This window comes from Pelophylax lessonae (genome assembly GCF_965119305.1).
Source record: "Pelophylax lessonae genome assembly, chromosome: 9".
NCBI lineage: Eukaryota > Metazoa > Chordata > Amphibia > Anura > Ranidae > Pelophylax > Pelophylax lessonae.
The window spans coordinates 179817945-179845862 of record NC_138776.1 but is presented as its reverse complement, the minus strand read 5'-3'; the positions used below and the strand labels follow the sequence as shown (position 1 = coordinate 179845862).

The following is a 27918-nucleotide window of genomic DNA, read 5'->3' as shown; positions in this document are numbered from 1 at the left end:
TTTCATGAAAAAATTAACAACAGGTTATCATTACATACCAACAATTTTATTATGATTTTTACCATTCCAGGCATTATGTAGTAAATAGAAGACAATACTTCAGTTTTGTCTTTCCTGTCTGACTGTTCTGTTTTTCCAAATGTATCTTAGGTGTGTTCTTATTTGGCTACAATGGTAAGCAAAGCTGTGCCCTTGGATAGATTAAATAGTGTACACATTTAATGTAGGTTTACCGGAGGCTGAGCCAGATGAAGTAATTGCCAGACTTTCCACACTAGGAGCAAAAAAAACAAATTCTCTTGTAAAAAGTATTTTATTTTTGTCAAGGGCAAGCTAAACATCATGGCCAATAATACTACTTCACCATTTAATTCATAATTTCAATTGGCACTTGTGTGAGTAAATAAGAAAAGAAAAAGTATGACTTTTCTGGTGGACATTGCTCAGAAAGTTGGTCACAACTGGTCATCCCTTATGAATCTGTTGCCTTCTGAATGTTTCCCATAATAAATGTAGCGGCATTTCCCTGCAACTCCTGAAACACAAAAACGAATGGTATTCATTGTCATATAGCAGAACTCTGAAAAGAACATCAAAGAGAAAAAGTGCCTTCTGGCTAGTTGGCATTAAACTGTTACTAAACCCGCAAGAGTGAAATCTGTCTGTATATGCATGCTGGTTATACTCAGTGTAACTTAAGTGATTAATCCTCTACATTGTGTAAAAAGGCTGATAGATTCTGTATGCACAGATCCTCCCCCTTCTGCAAGTTCACTCTGGGCAAGTTCAGATAAGACACAGTAAATGTAGTTCAGATGCACATGCTCAGTTTGGTCTCTATTGCTGGAGAGAAAGCTTCCTGGTTTTAACTGAGCTGTTCAGGTCCCATGGTATTGACATCACGCATGTGGGCATGTAAACAGATCCTGAATGACAGCCCAGTCCCTCCCTCCTCCTCCATGCCCAGTAACTAAAAAACAACACAGTAGCTGGGATGTCCCATCTTGATTGATGGATGATCTGCCTTCCATAAAAGCATGAGGACACAGGCTATACAGGATTTCAAGAGGCAGTGAAATCTCCTCCTACATGAACAACCTTGACTCGGGCGGACCCTGCAGAATATCACATAGCTGTGGTATACAGATCAGCTAACAAGGTATATAGCTGCAGTATTTTAATGTAAAAAGAATATTTATAAGCTGTGGGCAGTGCAGGGGGTGAGAGCTGATGAAAATGTTTTATACTATTAGGTTTAGTACCACTTTAACCTTCAATGCAATGGAATCCTAACACACGTACACGGTCATATGTTTAATAAATGTGTTAGCTTGTGGTACCATGGAAAACATATAAGCAAGAACAAGTTTTGGCCTGCTGACAGGCATCATGCCAAAGGGTGTGCATAAGTATAAAGGTGCCAGAAGGGATGCTATCAATGTAGGATTGAAATCCGAATAATCTATAGGTGATAAATTCTATTTAAATGTGCTGCTCCAAGGAGAGTTTTGTTCTTTTCATTTCTCAAGGTGGCATTGATATTCTGCACTTACACAGCTGCTGAAATTTTTGCCATGATGGACACTGCCTGATTATTATTGTAGGGAGGAAAAACGGTGTTCTGAAACTACAAAATAATTTCCTGGATTATTATTAATCATTATAATACAGGATTTATATAGCACCAACTGTTTGTGTAGCGCTTTACAACATGAGGGCAGACAGTACAGCTACGATACAACTCAATAAAGGAGGTATCAGAGGGCCCTGCTCATTACAGCTTACAATCTAAGAGGGAAGGTCCAGTGATACAAAAGGTAAAAGCTGTGGGGAATGAGCTGATGGAGAAAATAAAAGTACAGTTGTTAGGTGGAGGCAGGTTAGGCTTCTCTGAAGAGAAAGGTTTTCAGGGATTGCTTAAAAGTGTGTATTCAAGTAAAAACAAAACCTCCTGCGCTTAAGTGCTGTCTGATGGAGTAGAAAGAGGTGCACTACAAACTCAGATGTAAAGAGAGCTGTTTGGTCTTGCTGCCCCCTTCAGGATCAAGGGTATCCAGAACCACTGGTAGAAAAGACAAAAAAAAGAAAAAAGAGGGGCGCACCGACCTAGTGCATTACCATAAAAACTTTTATTAAAATATTAAAAGGTGTACAATATACTCACAAGAAGGGAGTTCCAGGGGATGGGGGAGACTCAGGAAAGTCCTGGAGGTGAGCATGGAAGGAAGTGACAAGGGAACTAGAGAGCAGAAAGTCTTGGGAGGAATAAAAAGAATAGTTTGGTTGGTATTTTAAGACTAGGTTAGTGATGTTGCTGGGGGCAGAGTTGTGGATGTCTTCTTAAGTTGTTGTTATTATTTTGAATTTAATTTGTAGGGTAAGCAGAAGCCAGTGGAGGGATTGGCAGAGAGGGGTAGCAGACCCTAAATGGCTGGTAAGGTGGATGAGTATGGCAGCAGCATTCATGCTGGACTGAAGGGGGGATAGTTTATGTAAAGGTAATTCAATAAGGAGAGATTTTTTATTTTATTTCTATCCGCGGTGGTGCAAAAACCTAAACTGAAAAAAACCTGTAAGTGAACACAAAAAAAGTGCATGCGAACACAGCCAAAAAAGTGCACTTAGTGGTGTGCTTTGTCGACCCCGCGAAGGGCTAGGACCTCTACCCTGATCCCCCGGGGCTGACAGGGACAAAGTGTTTCCAATGGTCTGCCTAGCCAGAAGACCTGGCGGACCCCCTTCTTCTGGGCCAGCCGAAGCTGACCCTGAATAATTGGTCGAGGGGCTCTCCCGAAGAGAGAAATAGTGATGCAAGATTCCAATAGCGATCCGTCATTGATGCGTTATAAAAGTACATTTGAGTACCAGGGTGAAGGTTGGTTGCAAAGTTAATTTGTAGTGCCGAATTTGAAGGTAGCCAAAAAAAGCACTATGAGGCAAATAATGCTTTTCCCTGGGTCCTTCAAATGAGAGTAACACCCTTGTCACAGGATGCACTAAGTGGCCACAATGGAAAAGGTTCTTTTGCAACCAAGGAGAGATCAACTGGTAGGTAAGGCTGTGTGGAAGTTTAGGATAGTAAAGAAAGACTGTCAGTAAGAACGCTTCCGACTGGAGGGAATGAGCTTGCCATAACTATTACTAGATATTGCGCAGAAGGGCCATAGTGTGAAGCAGAGAGGCAGAAGATATGTTAGCATCAGTATTACACTGAAGATAATTCTTAATGACATTGGCTGTATGTTTGGGGTGGTTGTCCTGCTGCAGAATAAATCTAGGGCCAATCACACGCCTACTTGATGGTATGGCATGGTGGATAAGTATCTACATGCTTTTCTCAGCACTGAGGACACTATTGATCCTCACCAAATCTCCAACTCCATTTGCAGAAATGCAGCCCTAAACTTGCAAGAAACCTCCACCATGCTTCACTGTTGACTGCAAACATTCATTATTGTACCACTCTCCATCCATTCATGAACAAACTGCCTCATGCCATTGCTAAATATTTTACATTTTGACTAATCAATCCAGAGCATCAGCTGCCATTTTTCTGCACCCCAGTTACTCACTCTTTACACTGAAGATAGTTCTTAATTATATTGGCTGCATGTTTGGGGTCATTGTCCTGCTGCAGAAAAAATTAGGGGCCAATCGCACGCTTCCCTGCCGGAGGAAGCAAGTGTACCTAGAAGAATTGACGTTGTTTTAAAAGCAAAGGATGGTCACGCCAAATATTGGTTTGATTTGGATTTCCCTTCAGTTCAGTTACGTTCCATTTTATGAAATGATAAAAATAAACTATTAATACTTCTAGTTCTGAAAGCATTTTTTATTTACAGCATTTTTTCATACCTGCCTAAAATCATTCCACAGTACTGTATTTGTAGACATTGGCAGGTATATATAGATAGATAGATAACCTGATGAATGTGAACATGATATCTGTGCTTCCCCTTTAATACTGTTTCATTCAGTTGCACTGGATAGCCAAAAAATATGCAGCAAGTGAATTTAGATTGATATCACAATTCCTGCTCTGTATACTTGTTACTCTGCATGACAACCAGGCTACCAATACTTTCAGAAATTCAGCAATGGCAGCCATTTTTATCTTATATGCATTTTTTAAAAATAAAAAGCTTTGTATGCCCTTCACTATTTTTATACATATAGTTCATATGTAAGGTATCAGGTTGTGTTGTGTTGTATTGTTTTAGTATGTTTTTTTTAATTATTTTTTTTTCAGCTACAACTCCATGCTGTAGAAAATGGTTAAATACAGGGCACAACACAGACTAATGCAAATTTATACAGCGACTGCAAAAATAACCTTGGACTTTTTCTGGTTTGACAGTGAAAGAGTGTGCAACTGCACATCAAGAAGAGTTAAGAGTACAAAAACATTGATAGACGTTGAATAAAAGAAGACTACAGAGAGCCACCCTGCAAGTTAAGTTATGGCTATAATAAGAGGAGACACTGTCAAATATATAGACAGGACAGGAGCTGTGCACAGTGACAGGAAGCAGAGCATCTGACAAAGATACTGGTGCCAGTACTTTCCTGCACCAATCACATCCCTAACAAGAGGTGACAACACTTCCCTGCCCCTGTGTCTTGAAGTTCTCTCATCACTGCTCTATGCTTATCACAGAAATCATTCCACGCACTGGTGCTGGAAGGCTTCTGAACTTATTACACTAAGATATGATTCCAGAATAAAGATAAAAATGAGTGAGAAACTTGAATGTGCTGAACACCCATTGTGCTTATCAAAGGTGCTATTTAATCCACACAAGAAAGTCAAAAGGGGCCCGAGGGTCAAGAAAAGATATAGAAAAAAAAAATGGTGTAAATCTCCTTTCTTTTCTCTGGAATCCATCGATTAGGACTAAAGGTATAAAACTATTTCCCAAAAGAATGTGCCTCATCTGACATTATGTTATACATTTAATACATAAGAAAATCATTAGTGACCTTATTTATTCTAGGATCCTTTTAAACTACATATTTGTACACAAGGGAAGCGTCATCAAATATTAGCAGATTTTCTACTGACACACACACACGATAATGTCTTTAATTATTACATATTGCATGTCCCTAAACCCTAACAGGAGAGTCTCTTGGACTCATTTCTATGCATTTTGGCACCAGAATTGTTATTTAAAGTAGTTGTAAACCCTTCCATATACCCAGTGAAGTGATTGTCTGCAGGTGATACACAGAGATTAAACAAATCCTCCTATATAGGTTATACCTATTGTTCTGCAGTCTTCTCCTCTCTACATCTGTTCAAAGTGCTGAATTGTAAAGCTTTTCTGAGCGTTCAGAAAAAAGGGGGCGGAGAGCTGAAGTCACACTCTGCAGAGCTCAGTGAGGGGATCTCTGATAGCTGATTGGAGGGAAGGGACACTCCCCCCTCCACACAGCACACAGGAACAGAGCCGAGGCTGTCAATCAGCTGAATATCCCTCCCCTGTCACCATTTTTCCCTGTGTCAGAAAAACTGGTCAGAAGTGATTCATGCTGATAGCAGAGGAATGAGGCAGCAGACAGAAATGACACTTAGTGCTCTTGAGACACACTGTAGACACACTATAGATGGATATGCTTCGTTCGTATATCATGTCTGTGGTTTACAACCACTTTAAGTATACAGAATAGCTGTTCTTTTTGCATTCTTTATCTGGTGTCAACCAGTGGTACCTTTATCATCCAACTCAATATAATGGCACCCTTATTTGCTCTTCTGTGTTACTCTGAAATTGTAATCTTCCCAGACTGTATATTTACAGAGACATTACACTATTTTCTTATTCTCCAATAATAAATCCATACACATTCTCTACTTAATGGCCCTGTAATCTATTTTTTAGCTATGGTCATGTGCACCACTCCTTACACACTAAAATATACCCCATAGTCCATGCCATGCACGAGCAAGAGAGGGGGACTACATTTCTATATACAGTGGCACCATGAAGAAAGAACATAGCCACCTTCTAACAGGAAGTCATATTACAACAGCAACTAAAAAAAAAAGAAATTTGAAGACTTGGAGGAGGTTGAGAGCAATATATATATTATATATATATATATATATATATATATATTTATTTATTTTAAACAGTTGTTCAGTGTCACTTTAGGTGGAAAAAGGCACACTTTGTTGCAGTTTACTTAATCAAACAAAACTTATACAACATGTTTGCATATTTATCTTATTGCCAAATCTGTTAAACTGACTTCAAACTTAAAGAGACCCTGCCCTACAAAAAAAAACTGCTATAGATCTAAATTTCAGGCACCTTCCTGCATATACTGTACCTGCAGCAGCCCAGAATACCACTGTTAAGGTTGAATACTGGACCGTTCTGGCAAATAAAGCTCTAACACTTCGGGATAGTAATGGAGCTTGCCCTTACCTCCGGCCCCACCAACACACACATTCCTACTGGCCCATCCAAAGGAACAAGTGTAGAATCTGTTCATTTCTACCATCAATAGAAACACTAATTTATACATCTGTTGCAAAGTGAGTCTCTTGTGTGGACTAGTAAAAACTGACTAATTAAAAATTCAACTCAAAGTCTCTCATGCTCTCCAAAGAGGGGTACTGTATGTACACGGAAAAAAACTTTTTTTATGCTATGGTTTTCCATTTGCATACAAACCCTGTTCTACAAACATTTTTATAGATCTTTTTTTTTCATTTTCAAAGAGAGATGTAAGGTCCAAAACATAAATTAAATGTTTCCACTGAAAGCTATGTATATAATTTTACTGTATATATCTTTAACTGTAACTGCACCCAGCCCCAGCCCCAGCAATTTAATGTGCAATATACAAAGAAAACTAAAGAATGGGAACATGCTGAAGGTTGTTCAAATACCCAGCTTTCCAAGGTGGGTGGGAGCACAACCATGAACTAGGCAAAAGAAAGCTCAGCTCAAGAAATTTGAGATGCCAACAAGCTAACGGTTACTGCGGGCTTCAGTTTCCAACAAAAGTTTTGTTTTTAGATGGAATGGCCTTTTAAAGAGTTGTTTGAGAAATCATGCTCAGGGAAATGTAACAATTTCAAGACTGCCAAAATTGCAAATCTTCACATGTTTACCTGTATCGATCTCCTTGGTTCGTTTGTTGTAAAATACCTGTTAATACAGCCCAATGGCTCAAGCTTGAAATTTACATATACAGTAATTTTGACAGAGTGACTCCATCCAGGGTTTCAATCACAGCCTCTCTTAAGTGGAAGTACTTGACCCAGACCCACGTGAACAATTTTTATTTACAAAAAATGCACTGTTTTCGAAGTGGACAATTAAATTTAAATAATGTTTGCAGGGGTTTTTGCAATGAGACTATTCACTGGAAAGACTTTACATCATGGGTGCTCAACGTGTGTCTCTCCAACTATTGCAAAACTACAAGTCCCATGAGGCATTGCAAGCCACTGACAGTTACAATCATGACTCCCAAAGGCAGAGGCATGATGGGACTTGTAGTTCTGCAACAGATGGAGGGCCACATGTTGAGCATCCATGCTTTACATGATAACTATACCTTCAAGTCCAACTCCAAGAAAAGGTAAAAACATCCCTTGCAGCCGAGCTGGCCCTGCATTGCAAAGGTTAAATGTTCATTTAGGTCTAGGGAACCGGAAAAACAAAGTTTTACTTACCCAACCCTCTGCTGCCCAGACTGCCGACAATCTCTTCTCCAATATGCTCTGGCTAATGTCTTTCCCTTGGCATCCTAATGCTCAGTGCAAGGCTATGGGCTCTGCATTGAACTTGGTGACATCAGAGAGCAAGCAATCGCTGATCATCCAAACGCTGAAGTGTAGGGGAGAAGAGGTTGTGGGAACTGGTCTTGGAATGCACAGGGAGCTTGCAGGAGCAGGGAATTTGGTAAGTAAAATTGCTTTTCTTCTAAGTCATCTCTTCTGTTCATTTGCCTTTATCATGTTTGGCATACATTAATACCTAATGACATGAATTGTATTAGTGCTTATACATTAGCTCCAAATAAACTGATTTGCAATAAAAATGCTTATCTTGTTGTCCTATACCTAAACCAGCATTTAACGCTTACAGTGCCTGGGGCAGCCGCACTTTTACTTTCTCTAGAGTTCAGTTTTAAAGTGCAAAATATTAGATATGGCCCTGGTAGAAATAGGCTACCTTCACTAACTGGTCCTTCTTGCAATAACCCTACTACACACAATGCTTACACTAAAGTTTCTTATTTTGTTGTGGATATGGCTGAGCTCAGACTATGATAAGTATTCCTCACATGACCCATCATTCTCTATTAGCTACTATGAGCAGTCGACACAGTGCAGGAGGTTATTGGGAGATGTCCAGGTAGCCTTTTAGCACCTGCAAGGGAGCCCATGTCTTCATGGGCCACATTTAATGATTTTTAGCTAAAGCACAGCTATACTTTAGAAATTTACCAGCTTAGTCTTGCTAAAACATCATAGAAGAAAGACTCAGTGACTTAAGGTGGTGTGAGAGATGAAAGTGTGAGTCAGCTGTCACTTTGCATTATATTCTCATTATACGCTTACCCAGTCATAAGACAGATGACAGATTTGGGGGAAGGAGGCAAGCTCAGATGCCAACACTTGCTTTAGGAATGAGATGCGGGCTTGAGGGTAGCTTAAAAGTCACTAAATATAGGAAAATAATATTTCAGCCTGGGAGCTGGTAGTGGTGGAAATACATATTTTTAACGATCAGGCGATACAACTTGACCGTTCCACCAAGGCACCCCGCTGAATGATGCTAAAGTCCAGATAATCTCTTTCCTTTTCCCAGAACTATGCTCACAGTGAAAACACTGCCAGCAAGAAGGGAGCCAGGAGTTCTCAGCATGACAGCCCATGAGAAATCAATGGTGACATGACACAAGAGGAGGGTGAGGTGTGGAGTGAGGGATCTCTAGGGACACGTCACAAAACACTACAGGTCATATAATTGCATTGATGTGGACTTACAAACAAAGATTAGTTGTTACCAGCACCTTACAAGAAGGATATAAAATCAGTCAAGACAATTACACAGCTGGTGGGCAAAATATGTGTAATAACAGATATTTATTTAACCCCCTGTTTCTGGAAAGGAGAGACATAGGAAATTCTTTGAATTAAAAAAAAAAGTTTAGTTCTAACACCGCTACAAGAAATTAAATGTTTTGCTAATGATGTAAAGAGAAATATATTTTCAATCTGCAGAATTAGTGTAACCACAAATATGACCTTATATACAAACTTGCTGTCACCTATTAGTACAAAATATGTTTGCTTGCAGGGCCGGACTTGGAGTAAAAACAGGAGAGGGTCAGAGGCTGCGGACATGTTACAGCAGCTGGTCAGAGGCTGCGGACATGTTACAGCAGCTGGTCAGAGGCTGCAGACATGTTACAGGAGCTGGTCAGAGGCTGCGGACATGATACAGGAATGTCAGAGGCTGCAAACATGATACAGGAGAGGGTCAGAGGCTAATGACATGGTAAAGGAGATGGCCAGAGGTTGCAGACATAGTGCAGGAGATGGTCAAAGGTTGCAGAGATAGTACAGGAGATGGTCAGAGGTTGCAGACATAGTACAGGAAATGGTCAGAGGTTGAAGACATGGTACAGGAGATAGTCAGAGGCTGCAGACATGGTACAGATGTTAGAGGCTGCGGACATGGTACAGGAAATGTCATGGGCTGCAGACATGATACAGGAGATGTCATGAGCTGCAGACATGGTACAGGAGATGTCATGAGCTGCAGACATGGTACAGGAAATGTCATGGCTGCGGACATGTTACAGGAGATGTCAGAGGCTTCGGACAGGATACAGGAGAGGGTCAGAGGCTACGGACATGGTACAGAAGATGGTCAGAGGTTGCAGACATAGTACAGGAGATGGTCAAAGGTTGCAGACATAGTACAAGAGATGGTCAGAAGTTGCAAGCATGGTACAGAAGATAGTCAGAGGCTGTTGATATAGTACAGGAGATGTTAGAGGCTGTGGACATGGTACAGGAGATTTAATGGGCTGCAGACATGGTAAAGGGAAATGTCATGGGCTGCGGACATGGTACAGGAAATGTCATGGGCTGCTGACATGGTACAGGAAATGTCATGGGCTGCTGACATGGTACAGGAAATGTCATGGGCTGCTGACATGGTACAGGAGATGTCATGGGTTGTGGACATGGTATAGATGATGTCATGGGCTGTGGACATGGTACAGAAATGTCATGGGCTGCAAATATGGTACAGGAAATGTCATGGGCTGTGGATATGGTACAGGAAATGTCATTGGCTGCAGACATGGTACAGGAGATGTCATGGGCTGTGGACATGGTACAGGAAATGTCATGGACTGAGGACACGGTACAGGAAATGTCACGGGCTGCAGATATGGTACAGGAGATGTCATTGGCTGCGGACATGGTACAGGAGATGTCATGGGCTGTGGACATGGTACAGGAAATGGCATGGGCTGCGGACATGGTACAGGAAATGTCATGGACTGAGGACATGGTACAGGAAATGTCATGGGCTGCGGATATGATATAGGAAATGTCAAGGACTGAGGACATGGTACAGGAAATGTCATGGGCTGCGGACATGGTACAGGAAATGTCATGGGCTGCGGATATGGTACAGGAGATGTTATTGGCTGCGGGCATGGTACAGGAGATGTCATGGGCTGTGGACATGGTACAGGAAATGGCATGGACTGAAGACATGGTACAGGAAATGTCATGGGCTGCGGATATGGTACAGGAGATGTCATGGGCTGCGGATATGGTACAGGAGATGTCATGGGCTGTGGTCATGGTACAGGAAATGGCATGGGCTGTGGAGAGAGAGAAGCATGCCTCATTTCTCTTACTAGCTAGCAGGTGCCTACCCTCTTTAGCAGGTGAAGCACAGCGTGTCTGTGTAAGGCTCGGCAGTGGCTGAAGGCAAGGTATTAGCTAACTTCTTTAGCCTTCAGTTTGTCCGCGCTACATAGCCCCGCCTTCTGAGTGTGGGCGCTGCACTCCAAAGCATATCACTCTGCCAGGCACCAGCTCTAATGGAGTGGGTTGCACTGGCCGCTGCTTTTCTTGTAAAAAAAATAAAAACCCAGAGCCCATAGCTGACAGCAGCCCCAGGGCAGCCAGCCTACCAGGAAATGTCCTGCTATTCCAGCAGGCCAGTCCGGCCCTGTTTGCTTGTACATACTTCAGTTATACTGGAAACGTTGATGGCATCAGGCCTGTCTTTACTGAAGTAGACTATTACTGTCATACATCTCTGAATTTCTACTGCTGGTGTGTCAACTTTTGCATTTTCTCTGCACATACCTAGGATTCAAAGGAGGTTTCAGTGTAGAAAGCTACACAAGAACTCTTGTTCACATCCTCTGAGCATAAGAGGTACTTTGAAGTGTATCTAAACCCTGAGAAGAAAAATGTAATATACTGCAACTTACCAGTCCTAAGATGTGGTGGCTGGATTTGTTTTTGTTTCTTTAGGTTTACATTGTGATCCTGCTCATAAAACACTTGTTGTCCTGGGGTGACAACTCTCACTTACCATACTATGTCTATGGCAGTGTTAATTTCGTCGACTAAAACGTTTTCGTCGACTAAATTAACACAATTTTAGTCTACTAAAATACGACTAAAACTAAAACAATTCAGATGACTAAAATACGACTAAAACTAAAATGGCATTTTAGTTTTAAGACTAAAATACGACTAAAACTAAAATGGCATTTTAGTCAAAAGATTATAACTAAAACTAAATCGAAATTTGCTGCCAAAATTAACACTGGTGCATGCTCAAAGCTTAATACCATAAATAATAACATATTCGATTTTTCACTCCAGGACCAGCAGTAGTATATAATGAGTTTGGAAATTGTAGAGAAATGCTTAAATAATGCATTACAAATTATAATTGAACTATACCCATTCGATTATAGATGACTTAAATGAGTTTTAGTCGACTAAAATGTAGGACGTTTTAGTCGACTAAAATGTACTGGAGTTTTAGTCGACTAAAATGTACTGGAGTTTTAGTCGACTAAAATGTACTGGAGTTTTAGTCGACTAAATACGACTAAAAATAAAACACTTGCAGAAGACTAAAATGGGACTAAAACTAAAATGCCATTTTAGTCCTAAGACTAAGACTAAAACTAAATTGAAATTTGCTGCCAAAATTAACACTGGTCTATGGAGAAGCAGTATTGTCACCCTAGGCTTCCCCCTCCTGGTTGGACTACAGAACATCTCCCCCTCTCCTTTTCACTAGAACATAGGATGAAGTGTTCTGTAGTCCTTAGAGGTGAACCTGGCAGGGTTGGTAATACTGCTTAGTGCACGGGAAGTCACGAGATCACACGATTTCTGGCACAATCAACAGGTACTTTTATCAAACAGATTCAACAAAATGCTTTCATCAGTGCATTTAACAGACTGAAGGGAAGCAAAAAAGATAAGCTTCTTGTTGGGGTTTAAATGCACTTTAAAGTGATATTAACCCAAAAATTAGAAAGTAATATATTCAGCCTACCAGTCCTTAAAGTGTTGCTACTGTAAACCCACAACACTAAAATCAGTCTGTATATGCAGTAAAGCATGCTTGTTTTACTCACTGTGGAGTCTAAGGAGTTAATCCTTTGCATTGTGTAAAAAGGCTGTTTAATAATGTCTTTTGTGATCTTTCTCTTCATCCACTGTCCCCAATCTATCTGCTGATAGAACAGAGCCTTGGGGACAAGCTGGACATGATCAGTTTGGTGTGTATTGCTAGAGAGTTTTGTTTTTCTTGGGAGAGTGCATGTGATTAGCACAGGGCCAATCAGTACTGTCCAGACCAAGGGTCAAAGGTCCTGCAGCCTCATAGGACAATCAGGGGAGAATGAAAACTCCTTCTACGAGCTTTAACCACACAATGATAGAAGTCACAAGACTGCTCTAACTGCTGATGAGGTATTCAGCAGTTTATATTTACTAAAATAATTGTATTTCCACGTGTGTACTGTGTGAGACCAGATGTCGTGAATTCAGGGTCCTGGGTTTAGTAACACTTTAAATTAAGTGACTGCATTAGTTTTCTATTTGTTTGTTTCCTTTATTTTGACACCGTGGTCTGACCAGTAACACACACCTGTCTTAAGGCATCGCCACTCTGGATGGAGAAGCAATAGGGAAACCTTTAAACAGCAGCATTGTTAATTTGGAGAGAGGGTAGTCTTAGATGCACTAGCAGATATAAGTGGACTTGACTAACAAATTAACCGATTTCCGACCGCCCGCCGCCTTTTTACAGCAGCAGTGCGGCCATCCTGCACTCCCGCCCCAAATTGGCAGTGGGGAAGCCGATGCACGGGTCAGGCGACTCCAATTGCCGCCTGACACCCGCGATCATTCCTCGCTGAGAGGGAAGAATGGTCAGCTGTTGTAAACACAGCCGACCGTCCTTCTCCCTGGGATGATCATAGAGCCCCTGTGATCCTTCCATATAGGATCACAGGTCTCTATGATCATTTCACAAACCACGCCCCCCCACCCTTAGAATCACTTCCCTAGGCTCACATTTAAACCCTTGATCACCCACAATGTTAACCCCGTTCTGGACATTTGAGAATGTTATATAGCAGAAAGTGATTACTATTGTTTTTTATTTTCAGAATTGTCGCTCTTTTTTTGTTTATAGCACAAAAAATAAAAAATCGCACAGGTGATCAAATACCACCAAAAAAAAAAGAAAGCTCTGTTTTTGGGGAAAAAAAGAACATCAATTTTATTTGTGTACAGCATCGCACGACTGCGAAAATTGTCCATTAAAATAATGCAGTGCCGAATCGCAAAATATGGCCCGGTCATTAAGGGGGAAAATCTACCGGTCCAGAAGTCGTTAAAGCAAAATTCCAACTAACACTTTATAAGCAGTTGCAGTAAGCAGTTTTTTTTCCTTTGGGATAAAGTTTTACATCAACGAATAAAAGCTGACCATTGTAAGCACCCACATCAGTGTTTTAAAATTCTTGCACATGGATACATAAATCTCCAGGTTTTAGGCATTCAGGCCTTTTACTGACCTAAATAAAATCCATTGTTTTTAATGGGCCTGTACACACAGGGGAATAAAGGATAAGTTCACCTTTGGGAACATGTTACATGTTCCACCAGTTTTTAGGGTGGAACATGTAACGTGTCCCCATTCTTGCGCTGTCTTTCTGATCCGCTGCATCAAGTGCCGGCAAGCAGGGGATCTTCTTCCCCCACATGCTGTCACTATTTTAAAAAAAAACGCAGCTGGGGCTCCCACTCATTCACGTCATTCATTCACAGGGTTCTGTGAATGGGAAACTACAAGTACCGATAGCCTTTGCAGCTGTTGAGTGCTCTGGGTAATTCATTGAGTCTTCCTGACAGTGTGTAACTTCTTGCCTGTACAAGGTATAAGCAGACATATACACTGACAAGTCTGCAGGAGTCCTGCATAACACCGGTGATCTGCCGTGCAATGCTTTCAAGGCTCCTAGTTAAAAAAAAATATAAATGCTAATTTTTTTACCTGCAAAAAGATGTGCATTTATTATTTTTTAAAAAAAGTGAACTTACCCTTGAATGCGTGTATACCCGTGTATGCCATAACCCCTTGATTAAATAAAAACGAGAAGAATTTTTATACATGCGTACACATATATGAATTTACGCACATTACTCATGTACTACCCTCCCTTCTAGATTGTAAGCTCTAACGAGCAGGGCCCTCTGATTCCTCCTGTATTGAATTTTATTGTAACTGTATTGTCTGCCCTCATGCTGTAAAGCACTGCACAAACTGTTGGCGCTATATAAATCCTGTATGATAATAATAATAATAATACCACATAACCCATCCTTGGGTTTTTACAAAATAACTTTCTGCCAGGAATATCTGATGTTCCTACATCAGTGCAGTGTACAATAACACAATACTGATGTTTGTCTCAACCTATTAAAAAATATCAGACTTTATGGCAGGACTAAAAGGGGAAAACAAAGTAAAATATATCCTATAAAAAAAAAAAAACGAACGCAGGCTTGATAATCTGCAATCTAATACATGTTTGTTTTTCCATTTATTACTGCTTTAAGCCTCGTGGGCAAGATATTTCACGATTCACATGCCTGGAAGCTTGGAATGCTTGCTTTCTTCTTTGTATGTATATCCTATAATGATCATAATTTCTCATTTGACTGAGCAGAGATGGATTGAGGCACCCTACTGGGCAAAGAATTCCTCTTTTTCTTTTTTTAAAGGAGATTTGGGGCTGATTCAAAGATCAAGAGCTGAGCCATCACATGACAGCTTTCAGTCTGCTTGCAGAGAAGAGCAGTGACAGTCAGTCACTGTCAGTCCTCCAGCACTCATTGGAGTGTCAGGCAGGGAAGGGACAGATACAGGTGGCTCATGCGCTCAGTCAGCTGTCAATCAAAAAACAGGTAGACCCAAACAATATTGTCTAAGCTTTCCGTACTTGCCATAGCTCTGATCTCTCATTAGTTCATTTCATTATTGTAATTGTTACTATTCCAAAAGATAGTGATTGTCACTGTTTGAAGACTTCAACAACTGCTGAGAACTTAAAACCTCAAAAAACATTCTACTACACATAATATACAGTAATGATAGGAGACTAGAATTAGAAAACTATAATTTATTAGTGGTCTTTACCTATTGTTCTGAAGAAGTTTGAGGAAGTTTTATTTCAATTATCTTTTTGGAATGAAAAGGTTGAGAGTATTAAATGGGTTGTAGAAAAGATGGCACCTGGGCCTGGCCTGGAACACATATACAGTATATGTTTTTACATCTCAAAACTTGTATGTAAATGTATTTTGCAAGGATTAGGAATTTTTTTTGCCAGCAAGCTATACCCCTGAGCTGAGTGTATCCAGCACTTGCCTTTGTATTCTGATTTCTTCAGTAATATTCTGTAAATAGTTGAATGCCCCATGCTCACTCTGTGTATACAATTCGGTAAGGAAAAGACAACATCCAGCTTTTATTTTGCACAAAAAAAAGTCTCCCTGTCAGTCACTCTTTTCTGCCTTCCCTCCGCAAAGTATTTATTTATGCCCCAGGATTTATAAATGTCAAGGATTTATTAAAGTCAGCCTAGCCTAAAAAATACATCTTCTGATTATCCCAACCCCCTGGGCAGTGAGAACATACATGAATGGTTTCATGTATATAAAAAATACATCACCTTCTTTTTCGGTCTTATGATCATCTTTAATGATGTTGTCCTTTTATTGAGAGATCAAATTCATTACTCATTTTCGGGACAAAATTGTCTATTGGTTTGTACAAAAGAAAATAAAAAATATTTGGATTTTAGCAGCAACTATACAACCACAGTTGCATGCATTCACTAAATATAAATATATGCTTGGTCTCGGGAATTTTTTTTCTTCCCAAAGAGGACTGCACCAATATACTAGACAGCATACAACATCTTATCCCCTGACCCCAACTGCTTTTTCTTGCTTCTAAGATGTAATGTGACCTTAAATTCAGTCTACTTACTATTCATGTATTCCTGACTCAGGGACTATTAACCTGATTGCACTTAATGTGAATAGGGAAGAGCACTATTAGGTGCAGAGTGACATAAAGGCCTGTTGGGATTGCTTTTAGTGATCAGGTTACTTGGAGTGATTTACTTTTTAACTCTTCCTTAGGCACTGGCTGGATAGTTTGGAAGCACACAACAATAACATCTGATACTTGTCATCTACACAGAGCTTTGCTTTAATACTAAAAAAAGGCTAGAAAAACCACTGACTGAGCTGCTTCTTTTATTTAGTATAGCTAGTACTGCACTATGTGTTTATTTAAAGTGTATCTAAACTTCAAGAACATACATTTAATTATTTGCAGCTTACTCAGCCTTAGATGTGGCTTCACAAACAGTAGATATGGACACTTTCAAACAGGTCTCAATTGCAAAATCCCCAAATAGATTAAATGCAGCCCAAGACCAATAGTTTCCATCGACTGTAACAATGACAATGGTTTTCTAAATTCAGGTACCTGGGGGTTGATGTACAATTACGACTAACGCCCTATGTGCTGTGACAGGAAGTCAGGTAAATCTGTGGATGTAGTCACAGACAGGAGATACATTTCCACCTGGTTTAGACAATTCACCAATTACTATAGGGTGTCGGCTGAAAAGGTAGCTAGGACGGCTTAAGGAAGTTGAAAGGCCTTCAGCTGTTCGGAATGAGGAAGTTAAGGCCTCTATAATTTGTCCAAAGGAAGTCTATTGATTGCTGCCTCCTGACGCTGTGTGAGCTGGGGAGAGGAGGACAGTCAGATGTGTGCCTCCAAACGCTGTGTGAGCATGGGGAAGACCTCCTGAAGCGATGTGCGCTGAGGAGGGTAAAAAGTGTGAAGACTACTCAAGGTGAGGTCTTGGACTATTTCTATGTGGAAAGAAATAAATGCACTGTTTGCTATGTGAAGAGACAAGCAAAGGAATGGTTGGTATGTGAAGAGACAAACAAAGGAATGTGTTCTATGTGAAGAGAAAAGGGACATGTTCAATGGACATTTGTTGTGTGAAGAGAAAATAAATGGACTATTGAGTGTCTGCTGTAGGATCAGCAAAGTTTGCCCAAAAGTAGGTTGGAGACAGACTCCATAGGTAGGTTCCTGTATGTGAGAAGGTAGCCGCCCACAGTGGCAAGGATTTATTTTGTGTTTTATTTTTATTTTGATGTTTTTGAAGCTTGCACTTGTGTGAAGTAAATTGCAAGAATAAACCAAACTGTTGTTTGCAACCACTTCTCGGCTATCTCCCTGTGTAAACGCACCCCCCCAAGGGGTCATCCATATCCGACACCGAGCTAGTCCCCCCACAGTGCCCAATAACCTTTCCCCATTTATACCTCGCCCAAAGGATAGTTTTCAAGCTTGGCCTTTGAACCTCCTAGGGTGAATTAATATATATAACATGGTTTATCTTCCACATTTTATACAGTGCCTTGTGAAAGTATTCGGCTCCCTTGAACTTTGCGACCTTTTGCCACATTTCAGGCTTCAAACATAAAGATATAAAACTGTAATCTTTTGTGAAGAATCAACAACAAGTGGGACACAATCATGAAGTGGAACAAAATTTATTGGATATTTCAAACTTTTTAACAAATAAAAAACTGAAAAATTGGGCGTGCAAAATTATTCAGCCCCCTTAAGTTAATACTTTGTAACGCCTCCTTTTGCTGCGATTACAGCTGTAAGTCGCTTGGGGTATGTCTCTATCAGTTTTGAGAGACTGAAATGTTTGCCCATTCCTCCTTGCAAAACAGCTCGAGCTCAGTGAGGTTGGATGGAGAGCGTTTGTGAACAGCAGTTTTCAGTTATTTCCACAGATTCTCGATTGGATTCAGGTCTTGACTTTGACTTGGCCATTCTAACACCTGGATATGTTTATTTGTGAACCATTCCATTGTAGATTATGCTTTATGTTTTGGATCATTGTCTCGTTGGAAGACAAATCTCCGTCCCAGTCTCAGGTCTTTTGCAGACTCCATCATGTTTTCTTCCAGAATGGTCCTGTATTTGGCTCCATTCATCTTCCCATCAATTTTAACCATCTTCCCTGTCCCTGCTGAAGAAAAGCAGGCCCAAACAATGATGCTGCCACCACCATGTTTGACAGTGGGGATGGTGTGTTCAGGGTGATGAGCTGTGTTGCTTTTACGCCAAACATAAAGTTTTGCATTGTTGCCAAAAAGTTTGATTTTGGTTTCATCTGACCAGAGCACCTTCTTCCACTTGTTTGGTATGTCTCCCAGGTGGCTTGTGGCAAACTTTAAACAACACTTTTTATGGATATCTTTAAGAAATGGCTTTCTTCTTGCCACTCTTCCATAAAGGCCAGATTTGTGCAGTATACGACTGATTGTTGTTCTATGGACAGAGTCTCCCACCTCAGCTGTAGATCTCTGCAGTTCATCCAGAGTGATCATGGGCCTCTTAGCTGCATCTCTGATCAGTCTTCTCCTTGTATGAGCTGAAAGTTTAGAGGGACAGCCAGGTCTTCGTAGATTTGCAGTGGTCTGATACTCCTTCCATTTCAATAATATCGCTTGCACAGTGCTCCTTGGGATGTTTAAAGCTTGGGAAATCTTTTTGTATCCAAATCCAGCTTTAAACTTCTCCACAACAGTATCTCGGACCTGCCTGGTGTGTTCCTTGTTCTTCATGATGCTCTGTCAGGGCACTACCAACGTCATTGCTAATCAGCGAATTCGCGCATTGGCGCGAACGCGCATGCGCGCCCAATCACGGGCGAACGCAGTCCGAAATGTGCGTGCGCCAATGCGCACGCGCATACGCAAGTGCGTAATGGCGCTTGGCGCTAAACGGCCTATTTAAAGCCAGCAATCTCAACAACAAGTTGCTGGATGATCAACAGCCTCCCGTGTTCCCTGTGCCTTGTAACCTGCTGATCGTGATTCCCTGTTGCCGACCCGGACTGTCTGACGTTGTTTCTCCTGGCTCCTGACCCCTTGGCTTACTCCTGGTTTCCTGCTGTCTGCTCCTATACTTGACCTCGGCTTGGCTCTTGACTTCTCTACAGCATACTCCCAGTCTGTTCCTGTTTGCATCCTGCTACTGCCTGGCTTGCCAAAGTGTTCCGGACCTGCTTGGAACTTAACAACAAGCTTGGTTCCTGCTACCATCTGGTCATCCCAACCGGCAACCCGTGCAACTTCGGGCACAGCACTCCCTGTCCCACTTCCAGGGGTGCTCTGCACCTAGCCGCAAGGGGGAGCCCTCTCTACACTCCGGCTTCGGATCAGGTACGTGACAGTATCATCCAGCCATGACAGAAGCCGAGAGAGGTGTCTCCCCGTTGGAAGCTTTATGTCAACAAGTTACAGCATTGACCCAAGCGGTTAAGAACCTCCAAGATGGTTACTTCCAGATAGAAGGTCGCCTCCAGAACCTGTCAGCACCATCTTTGCCGGCAACCCCTGGTCCATCCGCTGCAGTCTCCGCCTCCGCTCCTTCAGCTTCAGGACCCTCAGCACCTGCTGTGATGGCTCCTCCCCCTGAGCCGAGGGTACCCACTCCGGAACGTTTCTCTGGTGACCGCAAGAAATTCAAGTCATTTAAAAACGCTTGCCTGCTATATCTGGCTCTACAGCCTAGAACTTTTGCCTCAGAGACAGTTAAAGTGGGGTTTGTTATTTCCTTATTATCCGATGAACCCCAATCATGGGCCCACCATCTGTTGGAACAGAAAGACCCTGTATTGAACTCTATAGACGTTTTCTTTGCTTCTATGGGTCAATTGTATGATGACCCGCAACGCACGGCCACTGCCGAAGCTACCCTCCACAAGTTACAGCAAGGCCGACGTCCTGTGGAGGACTATACCGTGGACTTTCGTAGGTGGGCTGCAGACACGGGTTGGAATGAGGCCGCCCTCAAATATCAGTATCGGCTAGGCCTTTCCGAGACCCTTAAGGATGAACTCGCAAGAATAGAGACCCCCACCACATTGGAAGGTCTCATTCAGCTTTCTATCCAGCTGGACAGACGTTTACGGGAGCGTCGGTCGGAACGTGCACAATTATTTCAGCCATCTTGGATGCTGCCCAAAGTTCCGCCAACTCCGGCACCGCTGCCCACGGCTGCCAGTCCGATTCCCCCTGATGAACCGATGCAGATTGGGGTGGTCCGCGCAGCTTTAACTCCTGCTGAACGACTTCGTCGCCGGCAAGCAAACCTGTGCCTTTACTGTGGAGGAGATGGACACTTTCTTCGCAACTGCCCGGTGAGACCAAGTAAGGCTCCTTCTCCCAGCTACATGCATCTCCAGATTCCGGGACCTTCCCCAACTCACCTAGTCCTCTCTGTGTCTTTACAGGTTTCGGAAGGGGAAGTCAAGCTGCCCGCCATCATTGACTCCGGAGCTTGCAGTTGCTTCCTGGATATCTCTCTAGCAAAGGCCCTTCATATCCCGCTTCAGACTAAAGGCCATAAATTAGAGATCCATCTTGCAGATGGCACCACGCCCAGATCAGGGCCCATTACTCAGGAAACCCTACCTATCCTTTCCACAACTGGCCCCAACCATCAGGAATTCCTTCACTTTGATGTCCTTCCTTCACCCATGTTTCCCATAATTTTGGGAATTCCTTGGTTACGGGCACATAACCCACAGATAGACTGGCTCAAAGGGGAGGTTTCCTTCAAATCAATGTACTGCCTCCAACACTGTATGCCACCTGGAATCCCGCAGTCTACAAGCTGTCTCTCCATCCAACCTGTCTCTAATGCCAGCCAAAAGGTCCCTTCAGTTTATCACGACTTTCTGGATGTCTTTGACAAGAAAAAAGCGGACGCACTACCACCTCACCGTCCCTATGATTGCCCAATTGAACTGTTGCCCGGTGCAGAAATTCCCTTTGGGCGTATCTTTCCACTTTCTGAAACAGAGCTTGAAGCCTTACGTCAATATATTGATGAGAACCTCAAGAAGGGATTTATTCGTCCTTCTTCTTCCCCGGCAGGAGCTGGGATCTTCTTCGTGGAGAAGAAGGATCACACTCTCAGGCCATGTGTGGATTACAGGGACCTAAATAAAATTACCATTAAAAATCGGTACCCTCTTCCCCTCGTTCCCGAACTCTTTCAAAGGTTCCGTACCGCCCGAGTTTTCACTAAACTAGACTTGCGAGGAGCCTACAACCTGGTACGGATCCGCGAGGGCGACGAGTGGAAAACTGCCTTTCGAACCCGCTTCGGGCACTACGAATACCTTGTCATGCCCTTCGGGCTGTGCAACGCCCCGGACACTTTTCAACACCTAGTGAATGATATCTTCAGAGAATTTTTGGACAACTTTCTCATTGTTTACTTGGATGATATCCTTATTTTTTCTGCCACCCTGGAACTGCACAGAATGCATGTAAGGAAGGTACTGGCTACTCTAAGGAAGCACGGACTTTATGCAAAGTCAGAAAAGTGCGAATTCGAAAAATCGTCTATACAATTTCTGGGCTTGATCATCTCAACAGATGGAGTGGCAATGGATCCTCAAAAAGTATCTGCCATCCTGGAGTGGCCTGCTCCCACAGACAAGAAAGGCATCCAAAGGTTTGTGGGTTTTGCAAACTTCTACCGGAGGTTTATCAAAGACTTTTCTCGCATTATTGCTCCTATTACCCAAATGACCCGGCAACACACCCGTTTTCAATGGTCCACTGCAGCTCAGATGGCATTTGACAAGCTCAAAGCCCTGTTTACCTGTGCCCCTGTGTTACAACATCCAGATCCAGCCTTGCCTTACGTCCTAGAAGTCGATGCTTCAGAAGTGGCCACAGGAGCAGTTCTCTCCCAACGCCAAGGACCCAAGGCGATGCTTCACCCAGTTGCTTTTTTTTCCCGGAAGCTCAGCCAACCTGAAAGGAATTACGATGTGGGTGATCGGGAACTGTTGGCCATTAAGGCTGCTTTTGAAGAATGGCGGTATCTGTTAGAAGGTGCAGCACATCCGATAATGATATTCACGGACCACAAAAATCTTGAATATCTCAGATCGGCCAAACGTTTGAGACCTCGACAAGCCAGATGGGCATTATTTTTCTCAAGATTCAATTTTCATCTCACGTACCGTCCGGGCTCCAAGAACGGGAAGGCGGACGCTCTCTCATGGATGTTCCCTGAAACCCCTGTGGATACCACCCCCAGCACTATCCTGTCCTCCCAAAATTTTCTCCTAATGCAACCAGACCTTAGGTCTACCCTGGAATCAGCCTCTGCCCAATGTTTTGTTCCTGAGATCCCTTCACTCGAGAAACGAGGAAAACTTTTTTGGCACAAGGACAAGATCTTTGTACCTCAGGAAACCAGACTCGCAGTCTTTAAAGCATGCCACGATCACCAACTAGCTGGCCACTTCGGGGTCCGCAAAACTCTGGAACTAATCCAACGAGTCTATTGGTGGCCAAACTTAAGGCAGGACTGTCAAGATTACGTGAGCTCCTGTACAATCTGCCTTCGTAACAAGGGCAGCCACGTCCAAGCCTGGGGTCTACTAAGACCACTTCCTGTCCCAAGTCGGCCGTGGGAAATGTTGTCTATGGACTTCATAGTAGATCTACCCTCTTCAGACGGATTCTCCACAATCATGGTGGTGGTGGATCGCCTATCAAAAATGGCCCACTTCTTGCCCATGATAGGTACTCCTTCGGCCATGGACACGGCACACACTTTTGTGAAAGAGATCCTAAGGCTACATGGTCTACCCGGCAGTATCGTGTCCGATCGTGGGGTACAATTTACCTCCAAATTCTGGAGGGCGCTCTGTAAGGTCTTAAACATCCAGGTCTGCTTGTCTTCAGCTTACCACCCTCAAACTAATGGCCAAACTGAAAGAACTAACCAGACATTGGAGCAATACCTCCGCTGCTTTTCTACCTTTTCCCAGGACAACTGGGCAGTCTTACTGCCATGTGCGGAATTCGCTTATAACAACTCCATCCATGCCTCCACTCGTCAATCTCCATTCTGGGCGAACTACGGATTCCACCCATCATCTCTGCCTACACCTATGCCCGAAGCTACTGTACCTGCCGTCCAAGACAGGGTAGCCCTTATACAAGAAAACTTCCTACTCTTACAGGAAACTTTGCAAAAAGCACAAATGGATTACAAGGAATTCTATGACAAGAGGAAGAAGGACAGTCCAGCTCTGAAGGTAGGAGACAAAGTGTGGCTCTCCACAGTAAACCTTAAGTTGTCCTGCCCATCCAGAAAGCTGGGTCCGAAGTTCATTGGCCCCTTTTCGATCAAAAGGATGATCAATCCCGTGGCTTTTGAACTTTGTCTTCCAAGCACATACAGGATTCACCCAGTCTTCCACGTCTCCCTGCTAAAGCCTGCAAATCCTGGCCCCTTTCCTGGAAGAGATGACTTGCCTCCACCTCCTGTTACGGTAGATGGAGAAACTGAGTACGAGATTGAATCCATCTTGGATTGCCGGAAAAGAGGAAGGCAGGTTCAGTACCTGATAAAATGGAAAGGCTATGCACCTGAGGAGAGTTCGTGGGAACCGGCGAAGAACATACACGCTCCCAGACTCCTGCGAGTGTTCTTCAACAGATTCCCTGAAAAGCGATCTTACTTGGGCATCCGGAGGCTGCCCCTCGGGGGGGGGCACTGTCAGGGCACTACCAACGTCATTGCTAATCAGCGAATTCGCGCATTGGCGCGAACGCGCATGCGCGCCCAATCACGGGCGAACGCAGTCCGAAATGTGCGTGCGCCAATGCGCACGCGCATACGCAAGTGCGTAATGGCGCTTGGCGCTAAACGGCCTATTTAAAGCCAGCAATCTCAACAACAAGTTGCTGGATGATCAACAGCCTCCCGTGTTCCCTGTGCCTTGTAACCTGCTGATCGTGATTCCCTGTTGCCGACCCGGACTGTCTGACGTTGTTTCTCCTGGCTCCTGACCCCTTGGCTTACTCCTGGTTTCCTGCTGTCTGCTCCTATACTTGACCTCGGCTTGGCTCTTGACTTCTCTACAGCATACTCCCAGTCTGTTCCTGTTTGCATCCTGCTACTGCCTGGCTTGCCAAAGTGTTCCGGACCTGCTTGGAACTTAACAACAAGCTTGGTTCCTGCTACCATCTGGTCATCCCAACCGGCAACCCATGCAACTTCGGGCACAGCACTCCCTGTCCCACTTCCAGGGGTGCTCTGCACCTAGCCGCAAGGGGGAGCCCTCTCTACACTCCGGCTTCGGATCAGGTACGTGACATGCTCTCTGCGCTTTAAACGGACCTCTGAGACTATCACAGTGCAGGTGCATTTATACGGAGACTTGATTACACACATGTGGATTCTATTTATCATCATTAGTCATTTAGGTCAACATTGGATCATTCATAGATCCTCACTGATCTTCTGGAGAGAGTTTGCTGCACTGAAAGTAAAGGGGCTGAATAATTTTGCACGCCCAATTTTTCAGTTTTTTATTTGTTAACAAAGTTTGAAATATCCAATAAATTTTGTTCCACTTCATGATTGTGTCCCACTTGTTGTTGATTCTTCACAAAAAATTACAGTTTTATATCTTTATGTCTGAAGCCTGAAATGTGGCAAAAGGTAGCAAAGTTCAAGGGGGCCGAATACTTTCGCAAGGCACTGTATATATACTCTGGCAGGCTCCTACTTATATAACTAAAAAGGACTTTTTCGGAAGTAAATACATTGCTTTCCTCCTTTTTTTGGGGACACACTGTATCTGCCGGGCCATGGCAGAGGTTTAGCTCTCCCCAACCTCCAAGGTAACTACCTGGCGGCCCTACTACTGACAGATATTCACTGCTGGCTTTTCCTTATGCTGAATATTGCTTCTGTGGCTACACAGGCTGCACTTATGCAATCCTAAAAAGCATTGATTATTATTTTATACAGAAATGGCCCTTATCCTACTGGAGGGGCAGATATCCTTAAATTGTCTTATATAATCTTTCATATCTGTAATCATAAAACAAATGGAACTTCCTTTGAGACCTCTCCTAATGCTCCCTTTATGGTGTAACCCCCAACTGCCCGAACTATACAGAATCCCAGAAGGGACCCGCTGGGCCAGATATGGTATTAAATACACACATCACTTGTTTCCTAAAGGTAAATTTAATACGTTTGGGGCCCTACAACAGGGGTTTGGGATCCCTAACATCTTCTACTTTTATTCTATACTATTGTGCCACACAGTGACAGAGCAGTTTGGGTTAACAGAGGTATCCTTACAGCCTTCTAAACTGGAGGCACTTCTATTTGAGACAGACCATTCAAAATTAATTTCCAGATACTATCTATTACTGCTGACCTACTATTCCCTAAGGAAGGAAAGGGTTTTTGGGCAGTGGAAGGCTGATATCCCTTCCCTGACTGATGAGGCATGGGAGGATATAGTTGATTCACAACTTTTTACGGTTATATCTGCTGGAATCAAGCTGATCCAGTTTAACTACTTTCGCAGAATTTATTATACCTCCTCTCGCTGGAATAAAATGGGTTTCGCAGACCCAAGGGGCCTGGTAAAGATGTTGGAGGGACTCCATGCTATTTTTTTTTAATTCTGTCATAGGGTTCCCCTTAACCACTTAAATACAGGGCACTTTCACCCCCTTCCTGCCTACACCAATTTTCAGCTTTCAGTGCTCTTTGGCATCTATGGGAAATCTTGTTCAGCATGGCATGGCACTGCTCACGAACTATAAATGACAGGGACACAAAACTTGGGGAGCACTGAGAGGGGACCCAGGACTATAACATATCTGTACATTTTAAAAGTGGTGTATGCCTGTACACTACACTGACAAAGCCAACTCAACACACTATACACTAACTACCTGCCTAATCTCTATCGTCACACACTATACACGGCTGCTGTTTAAGCAGCAGCCTTATATAGCGTGGGGCATGGACTTAGCCCCCGAGCCGTGATTGGCTAAAGGCACCCTTACACTGCCTTACTTTAACTGACAATTGTGCGGTCGTGCAAAGCTGTACCCAAATAAAATGTATGTCTTTTTTCCCACAAATAGAGCTTTCTTTTGGTGGTATTTGATCATCTGTAATTTTTATTTCTTGCGCTATAAACAAAAATAGAGTGACAAATTTGAAAAAAAAAAAAAAACATTTTTTTACTTTCTGCTATTCAACACAGCCAATGAAAAAAATTAAAAAATAAAATTTTTTCATCAATTTAGGACAATATGTATTCCACTACATATTTTTTGTAAAAAAAAAAAATCCCAATAAGTGCATATTGATTGGTTTGCAAAAAAGTTATAGCGTCTACAAACTATGCAATATTTTTATGGAATTTTTATTTATCTATTTTTACTAGTGACGGCGGCGAGCAGCGATTTTTAGCAGGACTGTGACATTGCAGTAGACAAATCAGACATCTAACTGACACTTTTTGGGGACCAGTGACACTAAAACAGTGATCAGTTACATAGTTAGACAGGTTGAAAAAAAGACACAAGTCCATCTGGCTGAACCAATAAAAAACAAACAACAGTAAAGAAAACACAACCATACAATCCCATATACACAATCCTATACCCGCAGCTCATCCAGAGGAAGGCGAAAAACCCCAGCAAAGCATGATCCAATTTGTTAAAGCAGGGGAAAAAGTTCCTTCCTGATCCCCTGAGAGGAAATCAGTTATTCCCTGGATCAACTGTATCCATCAATATTAGTACCCAGTTATATTATTTACACTTATGAAAGAATCCAGGCTTTTTTTAAAATTATCTAGTCAGCTGGCCAGAACCTCCTCAAGAGGGAGTCTATTCCACATTTTTACAGCTCTTACTGTGAAGAAACCTTTCCATATTTGGAGACTAAATCTCTTTTTCTCTAGACATAAAGAGTGCCCCTTGTCCTCTGTGATGACCTTAAAGTGAATAACTCAACACCAAGTTCACTATATGGACTTCTTATGTATTTATACATGTTGATCATATCCCCCCTTAATCTCCTCTGCTCAAGAAAGAATAAATTCAGTTCCTTTAATCTTTCCTCATAGCTGAGCTCCTCCATGCCTCTTATCAGTTTGGTTTTTCTTCTCTGCACTTTCACGAGTTCCCCGATACCCTTTTTCAGAACTGGTGCTTAAAACTGAACTGCATATTCCAGATGAGGTCTTACTAATGATTTGCACAGGGGCAAAATAATATCTCTCTCTCTCTGGAGTCCATGCCTCTGTTAATACAAGAAAGGACTTTGCTTGCTTTGAAAACCGCAGCTTGGCATTGCATGCTATTATTAAGCTTATGATCTACCAGAACACCCAGATCCTTTTCTA

The 27918-nt window shown here is 42.6% G+C and overlaps 1 protein-coding gene across 1 annotated transcript in view; it reads right to left on the bottom strand.

Annotated features, from left to right (window-relative positions):
* Nucleotides 1-300: 300 nt before the first annotated feature.
* The window catches only part of LRMDA (leucine rich melanocyte differentiation associated), a 1170541-nt gene continuing 1142923 nt past the window's right edge, over nt 301-27918 (bottom strand). The window contains 1 exon segment of the mRNA XM_082268110.1: nt 301-535. Coding sequence (XP_082124236.1) covers nt 456-535 — 80 coding nt within the window. The 3' untranslated portion in view covers nt 301-455.